Source organism: Colius striatus, chromosome 4 (assembly GCF_028858725.1).
Source record: "Colius striatus isolate bColStr4 chromosome 4, bColStr4.1.hap1, whole genome shotgun sequence".
Classification (NCBI taxonomy): domain Eukaryota; kingdom Metazoa; phylum Chordata; class Aves; order Coliiformes; family Coliidae; genus Colius; species Colius striatus.
The window spans coordinates 35,614,733-35,625,297 of NC_084762.1; the positions used below are offsets into that span (position 1 = coordinate 35,614,733).

Consider the following 10,565-nt stretch of genomic DNA (forward strand, 5'->3'; position numbering starts at 1 on the left):
ACAACCTCATGGCACTTTCCTGTACTACTTAGAAGTACAATGTAAATGTAACCGACCCCAGACCTGCTAGGCTCTTGCAGAAAACAGAACAAGGCACAGATATTTCTGGGGTTGTAACTGAAGCAAAGATTAAATATAGAACTGTACTGAATCTGGAAGTAAAGGTCTTATATTCCAATTGCTTTCAGAAGAATTGAGAAGAAGGAGCAGAAATACACATACGTACCCAGAAGGACATATATACCACAATAGTATCGCTAATACCATGTGAAAGCAAACCCCTCTAGGTCCTCATATTTAATAGCCCCTCCAAAAAGTGTAATGGATAGCAGATCCCAGGCTTTCATACACTGTAACTGTCAAATCACTCAGGAGATAGAGTAGTGAAGGCTCTGACAGCTCTCTTTTACATTCTAAATGACATCTGCATTCAACAGAACAGAAATAAAGATTAAGGGAAACACCTGATATGATAGCAGTCAGCTTACCTCAAAATGCAATATTTAAAATGTACAGAGAAACACGGGTCTACCTTCTTGTATTGTAAGTAAAAACTGGTGTCAAAGCCTCAGAGGTCTTCACCGCTGCCAGAAAAGCAAGTACCACAGCATTCAACAGACTCCGGGGGCAAAAGCTGCAGCCTCATACCATGCAACTGTAGAAATCAAAAGGTGTTTTGCCTGAGAAGGAAGGGAGGAGACGGCCTTGAACGCACACAGAAAATTACTACAGGCACGGTCACACAGCACAGGAAAATTAACTTGGCCAAACTCGTCACAGTCCTCCTTGTACTTTAGTGATGAGCAGAACACCCGTCGCTAATCGATGGTGCCCCATAGATTCTGTACCTTTTGCAGTACGTACCCTCTGCAAACCTCTAAGAGGTTAATAGTGCTTCGGATTCGAATGAAACACGTCAGCAATACAGATCATCGGAGATTATTTCAAATATCTGGTTGATTACATAAACGATGCCTCTTATTGCTGGAGTAACACCTCAAAGGCAATATAATGACGACATGACAATGTATGTAAATCAAGAACTGCATGTGGGTTTATTTTACACTTGAGAAAACAGTGGATTTAATTGTGTGAACCAAAATGTACTGTACAATATTAATGATAAAACATCAAAATGTATAATTCATAGTGCATTGCTCGCTTTATTTTTTTATTTATTTATTTTTTTTGTCAGATAGTTCCTTTAAGTACATGCATCTGGAAAGATGCAGGTGCCAGTAAAATTCCTCTATTTATATCAAGCTGCAGGAACTAAATTTTATTCAAAAAGTGTGGTTTTACATTATATACACAGAAGTTGAATATAAAATGACAATATAAAAAGTTAAAAGAGAAAGCATACAGCCAGAAGGTACAAAGAAAGTTGAACAGTTTAAAATGGTACGATATGTAACATGTATTTTTTCAAGCTGATGCTGGCAATTTACAAGGAACAGAATCCAACATTTGCCCCATTTTTTTTTGTTTTGTTTTCATTTACCAATGCAGCACACTATAGAAAGGTCAGCTTGTACCAAAGCTTAACATTTGTAAATAACTATAAACTGCAGTATTTTACAGGAAAAAAAAAAAAAAGAAAAAAAGAAAGAAAGACCATTTTTACACTTATTTTAAATAACAGTTTGCATACTTCTTTTTTTTTTTTTTTTTTTTTTGCCAAAAAGTGGCAATTCTTAGCATCCAGAGGGTTTGGGCATAGTGGCAACTTGGTTTACTTTTTTTTTTTTAGTAGTAGTAGTAGTAGTATTTAACATATACGGTTGTGGCTTCCTAACCCCTTGAGTACTACACAGCTCTCCTTCTTCCAAGGACTGCATGCACAATTTCTTCACAAATCAGTTCTGCATTAAAAAAAAAAAAGAAGCTCATTCATTTAAAAAAAAAAAAAAAGAAGTTCTGCTTCCGACACAGCTTTTATTTGAATTAAATGCCTTTAAGCCTTTTGTTTTGTTTTGTTTTCCTTATTTACTTATTTACTCACTGGGAAAGGCACCGAAATGCTATTACAGTTCTCAGAGGGTTAAAACTTGACACTACGAGGTTCTGTGACCTTTATTGTCATGGCAACTTTGTAATTTTAGGATATCTCTTTAACATTGTTCTTTGTGTCTTTCTTTACGGCTAAATTAATGTCTCTCAATAGTGTCTCCCGCTATATTCTAAAAAAGATAGCTTAACATCAAGGACAGATGTTGAAAATAAAGGTCAGACTTTGACTCACAAAAAATAAAAACAGAAACAAAAAAAATATAACCATGCACAGATCAGACAAAGAGCATATAAATACAACTACAAAATAAGTGTAAGAAAAATCAAGGTCCAGATAGGCAGTTCAGCAACAAAAGTAAGACTGATTTCAGAGGCTCAGGTCAGGCCTAGTGCAGTACTATGAAGAAGTTTAGTGCAATGTTCCTGTGGTCACTTGCATACCTGGCTGCTTACCTGGACGCTATTGTTTTTCTAACTCAGTTACATAGATCAGATGGTCCTCTGGGGACTTGCCATGTGTTTTACTAAGGTGCAGTTTGACTGCATGCTTGCTTGCAAAAGTTCGGTTACAGAGCTTACACTGGAATGTGGAGCCTAAGTCCTCCTCAGCAATTCCAAGTGAGCCCAAAGTCTTGTTTGAGAGGACTTTCGAAACATTCTGCTGTTCTTGAATCTGATTAAGTGGCAACTTTGACAGATCCTTCAAACTAAACCCTAGGTGTGTCTCTAAGTGACTTATGTATGTAGAAGCTGTCCTGAACTGAGAGGCACAATCATTGCAAAAGAAAACAGGATGTCCTGTGTCCAAGTTCTTTAAAAACTTAGTTCCACCTGTCCTCCTTAACTGATACTTCACATTGGCCAGCCAGTGGCTAATTGTGGTCATGGAAAGACCAGTAAACTTAGAGATGTGTACCCGCTCTTGTGGACCTAGGTCCGACATAATGTATTTGCCTTCTGGGGTCTCCCTCAAGCTGGAAGCAAACTGGGCTTGAAGGATCAGAAGATGCTGAGGGTTCCAGTTGGACTGTCTGCCCTTCCTCTTGTGTACTGGTGACAGTTCATCCAGAGCTTCCTCAAAACTGCTCCCATCAGCATCAGACTTCTCTGACACAGTAGACGGAGTTGAAGACTTCGGTGTCAAACGCCCCGTGAGGTTCTTCACCATGTCGGAAATATCCAGCAGGGCACTCTCCCTCAGCGGGGATGAGGCAGAGTCAGCCACACTGGAAACAAGAGGTTTGGTTTTGGACTTGGTTAAATCAATTGGCTGATCGCTGTTCTCATAGTAATACCGGTCAATAGCATCAGCCTGCTTGACCGGAGTTGTTGAGTAAATGGGTTTGTCCAACATGCTGTTGCTAATTTTGTACAGCATGGCCAAAGGATCCAGAGAGGGGCTTACCGGCTTAGAAATTTTGCCCAAGTGGGTATTCATAATGGACTGTAAAGCGCTCAAAGGATTAATGAAGGATGGTTCAGGTGAATGATCTGTGATGATTCCTAAATTGTTACAGCCGTTGGCAACCTTCGTTTTAAGTGGCTCTGTACCATTTGGTGTATGTGCTTCTGCTGGACTATCCTTTTTGGCCTTCTGAACCTCTATCTCAGAGCTCTTCTTCTGCTGTGGTTTGTTATTCATTTCTTCTGCTTTCGGGAAGTCCTTGTTTTCTTTAGCAGCAGGTGACATGGGCTTGACTGGAGAACTCTTCTCTTTCTCCAAAGGCTTTTCTTCCTTCTTCACATTGATTTTACCTGTAACTTTCTCCACCAGTTCTTCCATAGCAGATACATTGCTCTTGTGAGGCGGGGGTGTGAGGTTGCCTGGGGAATGGATGAGAGCATTGTGTTCTGAGGACAGGGATTTTACACCACTCGTGTAAGATGGCTGCATCTGAACACTCTGCACAGCGGGCTGAAGGGGTTTGACTGTTCCTGGGAGTTGGTAAGCTGCATGAATACTGGGGTATCCTCCCCAGGAAGGGGCTCCATTCTGAGCTTTGCTGATAGCTGTCGTCACTGTGTTCTCCAGGGATTTCAGTATGTCTATTCCGCCCTTAGGACTGTCATCCAGATCCTCCTCTCTGAGGTACTGATACAAAGTTGTTGGCTCAAATTTCTCTGCAGAGTCCTCATTCTCCTCTTTAATTTTCTTCTCTGTTTCGCTGACCATGACCTTTTCCTTCTCTAGGTCCTTCTTCTCTTCTGAGTTTGTGGAGCCTGATGGGGAATCGGGTTGTTTTTTAATGTTGGAGGCTGGTATCCTTGTGTGGGTGGTGGGTGGAAGAGGTATAGACTGTATCTTCTCCTCCACCACAGGGTCCAATACTAGCTGTTTGCCTTTTTTGGAGGCAGAATTGGTTACCTTCAAGAAATGACCAGTGACCATCATGTGAGCAGTGAGCTGCTGCAAAGTGTCATGGGAACTGCCACATTCCATGCATTTCAGTATTTGGGCTTTGCGCGCCTCAAACTGCCAAGTGTAGCTAGCACCATTTTGATAGCCATAGCGGTTGTTTGGAGTCACATAAGGGTTGGCAGTTTTCTGATCCTTTGCAGACTCACTCAGTGAAACTTCTGCAGTGATCCCTGTTGGCTCAGGTGAACAAGGTGAAGCTAAGTCCTGAAGTGCTCGCTTTTTGGTAGAAGGGACCAATTTAGTGATGGCTGGTACTGGCTCCTTCAGAGGCACTTTCTGGTAATGCTTTGTTTTTATCATATGGACGCTGAGGTCTTGCAAAGACTCAAATGAATGCCCACAGTACATGCACTTTAGCACTTTCTGGGCATCCTCTTTGCCTTCCATTTCCATAAGCGATCGTTTCCTAGGCTTTGACCACCGTTTGGTCTTATCGGCTTCTTTATCTCTGTTGTCATCGCGGTAATGTCCAGTTTCATTCATGTGCACCGTTAGCTCCACCAGCGTGTCATAGGCTGCACTGCAATCTTTGCATCGGAACTTGCTGGCACCGGTGAACACAGACCCATACAGCTTATTGTTCTGCCGGTAAAGTTGTACTGTGCTGAAAAGACTAGGCTCTGGGAGAAGTCCATACGATGAGGTCTGCTGCAAAGTTTTAGCTAACGCAGCTTGGTGCCAGTCATAACCTGAGCCACCGCTGTTACTGTTACTGGTGTTAGTGGCAGTTGTACTGGTACTAGTGTTGGTACCAGTAGTACTAGTACTCTGGGAACTGGCGTTGGTGTCAGTACCGGTGGTGTTCTCGTTCTGGCTGATTCCGTTGTTGCTGGTGGTTGGGTTGGATTTCTTTAAGTCCAAAGCTAAACTGGACCAGCAAGTCTCTGAAAGCAAATTTGCATACACAGCTTTTATTTGTGCCAAGCTGTCTTGTGGATAGGAAACATTGTCTGCGCACTGAGGATCCTCTTTCTCTTCTTTAGAGGAAGTGCTTTTGAAATGGGCCAGCTGATCGCTATTTTCACTAAACGGCGAACCATAGCCTGCATCCTGATTAGTTGCAGTGCTGACTGGGGAGTTCTGGTAGCTTTGAGCCTCTTTGATCTCCGCTTCTTCATTGCACAAATACTCATTCTCCTGGATGTCCAGAGACAGCCCATCATCTTCCACACTGTCTTCATCTATTTCTGCTGCTTTCAATTCCTCCTCAGGAACATATGCTAAAATACAGGAGGGGAGACAGGGGGGAAAAACAAGACAAAGTTATTGAACGTGCACGTTTTACATCATTGCTATCTTCTGTACTAAAAGCAGTAACCATAAAGTCAAATTTTGAAGATACTTCCAGAAAACAAACTCACCATCACTCACACACTCCACTTTATAAATCCACATACACTGTCCTGCTTACGGTTTGATATCAGTACTACCTAAGAATAAACTTTGACTTCAGCAGTAAAATATGTGCCAGTTCCACGGTAGATACCATAATATCAAAATCAAACAAGGAGCCCACTAAACCAGTTTTTATCAACCTAAAAAATGGCCCGGCACTGAGCTGCATTTACAGTACCATGTGTATGTGCAACATACTGCAGCTGACCTACACTTGTGATACAGAGCAAGTGTGTCAGGTCATCTGTTCCAGGATCTTCTGGTGGCTAGCTGTACTGGCTCCATTTGGGAGCAGATCAGCCTTCATTTTTACAAGGTCAAAAGAGAAGCAAGACTGTGATTGTTTTCTGAAATGTGAAATGGCTAGGATATACTTTGCCTCCTGTTACGAGTTGATATGGATCCTGCATTTACCATTCTGGAAACAGCAGTAAATGTTAGAGAAAAAACTTGAGCCCTTCATCCCAGCTTAATTATTGGCTTATGGTAAATATAAAACTTTTCTACTGTATTGCTACCTGGTGAAACTACAGAATCTTACCAAAACATGTTTTTATCTATATCAAACTATTTTTTAAACTAGCAAATGTGATATTCATGAGCAGATGGCCATTACATCAAAACACATTTACTCCAAGGGCCCAATTCACAGAAGTGGCTTACGTGTACCAAAGTGATAAATGTACACTTTCATTGCAAAGCAGAAAAAATACTTGTACACATTTCCCTCCAGTTTTGTAAAAGAAGTTTAAAAAAATCACAACAAAAATGGAATGTAAATCATTTATAATTATGTCAAGGTAGAAAACATGGATTGAGAACAATTTTCAGTAATTTAATAAAAAAAATCCTTCCCTGTCAGGTGAACTCTGCAGCAAGTGATGCTGAAACGTGGCCTATGTCCTTCCATTGTACAATACTGAAAGGAAGCCAGAAAAAGATGCACTTCTGCTCCTACGTGATAGGAAGAAAAGATGTATTATCATGTTAACAAAGCTGAGGTCTTCCTCAATTAGAGGGAGCATAAGTCCAAGTGAGCTTCTTTTTGTACACAGTTGCTAATATATTCTGAAACTTCTGAAAAATAAAAAGAATCTTCTCTTGTAATATGAACGCTCTTTGAAATATCTTTTTTTCTTTCTTTTTTTAGAAAAGTATTGGAATGATGGACTGGATTCTGTATTCGCCTTTGCAATTATGCTAGCCCCTAACTACTTCAGTCCAATCTTTTAAGATAAGGTAAGAAAGCAGTCCATCTAGCACTGGGGTAGTGCTGAACCTTAAGATGCCCAGTGCATCTTTCACTTGTCCTCCATGTGTGAAATTTTCTCTGAAGATAATTTGATTTTTTTTTTTTTTTTTTTCAGAAAAGCGTTAAGCAGAGCCCAGTTCCTTACAGGTGCGTCAGCCCTGGGTGTTTTCTAACAGGTTTAAAAGGACTGGGGAACACCAAGCACAATAGAAATCACTACAGAAATCATCTTGGCATCAAAGGCCAGGAAGATGTCAGAAACACGTTCTAAAACCAGAAAAAAAAAATATTCCTAGAAATGTATTTGGTCCATAAAATGAAGACTATAATACAGAAATAGAAAAAGAGGTCAGACAGCTTCCCAGTCTTACGGTAAAGCTGCTATTGAAACACTGCATGTATCTGAGAACAGTCGTACTGCTGCAGTTCTGAACTCTAGGCATGTAAGCAGAATTCATTCCCACAGCTATAGTCTAAGAATTCCTAGCTCTCTCATTATACACACACTGTTTTCAGTCATTTCTCACAGCAAAAAACTTAATTTTTAAGTTTCAGAAACAGTAAAGAACGGTCACAGAAGAATTTGGCTTCTGAATCTGCAATGACTTTAAAATAAAAAAATAAAAAAAACTTCAGAGGTCTAAAATACATAAAAATGGGCATTGGCCATCTGGGACTTTTTTATGTAAAAAAAAAAAAAAAACCAAACCCAAAACAATCAGAATAACAAAACTTAGTAATGATCAGCAGACAGTCACCAAGTAGATGCTGAAAACTGAGGGGTGCCGCATTCTGGGCTTTTTTGAACTGCTATCTTCCTACTAACTGCAGAGGAACAATGCTAATTTTCTCTAATTTTCACATCCAAATACTTTTAATAAATAGATGTAAGAAACTGTTGTAAGATGCTGAATGTTGCTGTGGTTGTTACAATATTTTTAAAGAATACATATGAATTATTTGCTTACATTATTTAATTCTAAACTGCATAAATATATATTTTTGTAACTGCTATATATAACCATCTAAATATCTGCTCAAATATGAATTCAAGTTGAGCCACTGCCCTATCTTTTATTTTCCTTTATTTATTGCTGATGGCATGTTTTCTCTATTCTCATACTTTTGCACTTTACTATAAAAATAAAAGGAGCTAAACCAAGAAATGTTAAAGCTACATGAAAGGTTGGTGTTAAACTGACAAGGCAAAGAAACTGAGTGTTAGGGTGAAATATCCATCTTTCACTTACTTTCCTAGTCACAGGTTCTGCTGAGACTACTATATGATTGAGTTCCCTCCCTTACCAATATATACTGCAGTATAAGAGTACAGACTGAATGATTGGCCAGAACTTTGATTTTCTATGATTTCAGAATTTAAGTCAGATTGTAAAAGAACCTGAATTTACGTTATGTGCACACCCACATGTCTGTACATGTCTGTTATCTGAAACAACACAAAGAAATAATGATTCTTAACCAAAAAAAGAAAAAGAGTAATTTATCCAAAATGTTTGATTTCTATCACTACAATCAAAAGATATTTTAATTAACTCCTTTAGTTACCATAGGATACACATAATACCTTTTCATTCAAGACTGCTAATGATTATATGATGAATAGTAGCACACTCAACATATGGTACTTTGCAAGGTCAGTGCAATTCTCTTACTGAAAAGGTTTCTGTGAGAGCTAATTCAGATCCATAAAATATGAAGCATGTTAAATTTCTAAAAACATGTATGATTTACTAAAATTTGCACATAAATTTGACGAACAAGTAAGCTTCGGAATTTTCAACATAGCCTGAATATTCCTATTTTCTTGCAGGGAGAAGTAATATTATTCTATGTCAAATAAAAGTGTGAAATGTTCAGTTTCTCCTCCTAAATTCTAATAGGTAGATCAACAAGACAGAATTCAGACAGCATATCTTTCAGTGACCGAGAAACTCTCAGCAATCTTCTCCAGATACTCATGCATCTAACAAAGACATTGCTCGTTTACATATGTCCTGAAACCACACCAAAATATTAAAAGCAGATATAAGCAGTGATCCGCCCCAACCAAAACTATATCCAATGCAGACAAAATTACAGAACATGCCAGTTTTTCTTTTCCTTCTCATTTATGCATGCACAGACTCAAGCAAATGCACAGTGGAAAAAGGGGAAAAAGCTTCAAATTCCAGACAACTTCAAATTAAGGGAAGCAGTATGAATTTATTTTTGTTATTTTTAAGTCTTGCTAATATTTTTTTTTCCGATAAAACGTGCCTTCTGGATGCCAATGCTTCCCCATAGATAAACTGTCATCTTTGAGCAGTGCTAAAAGCTGTGCATTCTAATCTAAGTGGACATGAGATGCTATATATTGTACATGTGAGTAGCACAGCACATTGTGTTTGCTTCAGTGAGAATATTTACACTATAAATACACATCCATTGTTTGAAAATGGAGACAGAGATCCAAAATGTAAGCATGTGCTTAAAAAATATAAATATTCTCACATAAAACCTTTTCATAACCTCAGACCAGTGCTTTTGAAGGAATCTGTCTCTACAGAGGTATTCTTTTCTATTCAAAAAGGGATTCAGCATTGAATATAATATTTTCAAAAAGACAAAAAGTGACAACTCTGTGTGTTTTTAACAGCTCACTAAATGAAATGTAGTAAATTTTTCAAGACTCAATTTTAAATTCTCAGAATAAATACATTTATTCAGAAGAAACATTTAAGTATTGAAGGTCACAATTCAGTAAAGCAACGGAACAGTGAAATAATTTTAACTGAAATACGTTTCATAGTTTCAACAAATAGAGGTGGATGTAAAACTAAAATTCTTCACTAAATCAGGGCCTACTCTGGGACTAAACTACAGTGGCTTGGTGAGAATTTTCACCGTTCTTCAACAGATGTATTTCCACAGCTTCTAATATTTACCCAGCCAACAGCAGACAGCAGCTGCAGAAGTTTTCACAGCCCACACTGTCACCTTGCACAAACTGCACTCTAGGCTGGGGGTGACTTCCACTGCACACAAAATCACATTTCACATCTTGGGCAAAACAGTATAGATAGAAAAGACAGTCTGTAGCCATACATCTCCATCACTACAGAAAAATAACAGAGAGAGAGAAAAAAAACCCAACAAACCATTTACAGATATGTTTCCAGAATACAGAGTTGTGAGAATTTTACAGAAGAATCCAAAATTTCACATTGTGAGAGGTTAATATGCTTGCTGGAAGATTTGTGAATTTTCTCTATTAGTACATATAAATGTTCATACAAAATTCTGGCAGAGATGCTACAAATCTGTGTGTGTCTGTATTACAATGTCACTACAGTGGAAAAATATGGCTTAGTTATGACAATGGCTGAGAAGCAGCACAGACTATCAGACAACCAAATAACCTTACTGCAGTGGTTTGTGCCTTTCATTTCTAATTGTGGCAAAATGCAGTGCAAAACACTAGGACTGCCT

The 10,565-nt window shown here is 38.7% G+C and overlaps 1 protein-coding gene across 1 annotated transcript in view; it reads right to left on the minus strand.

Annotated features, from left to right (window-relative positions):
• Window positions 1-1,378: 1,378 nt before the first annotated feature.
• The window catches only part of TSHZ1 (teashirt zinc finger homeobox 1), a 53,713-nt gene continuing 44,526 nt past the window's right edge, over window positions 1,379-10,565 (minus strand). The window contains exon 2 of the mRNA XM_061995254.1: window positions 1,379-5,649. Coding sequence (XP_061851238.1) covers window positions 2,471-5,649 — 3,179 coding nt within the window. The 3' untranslated portion in view covers window positions 1,379-2,470. The remainder of the gene's footprint in view (window positions 5,650-10,565) is intronic.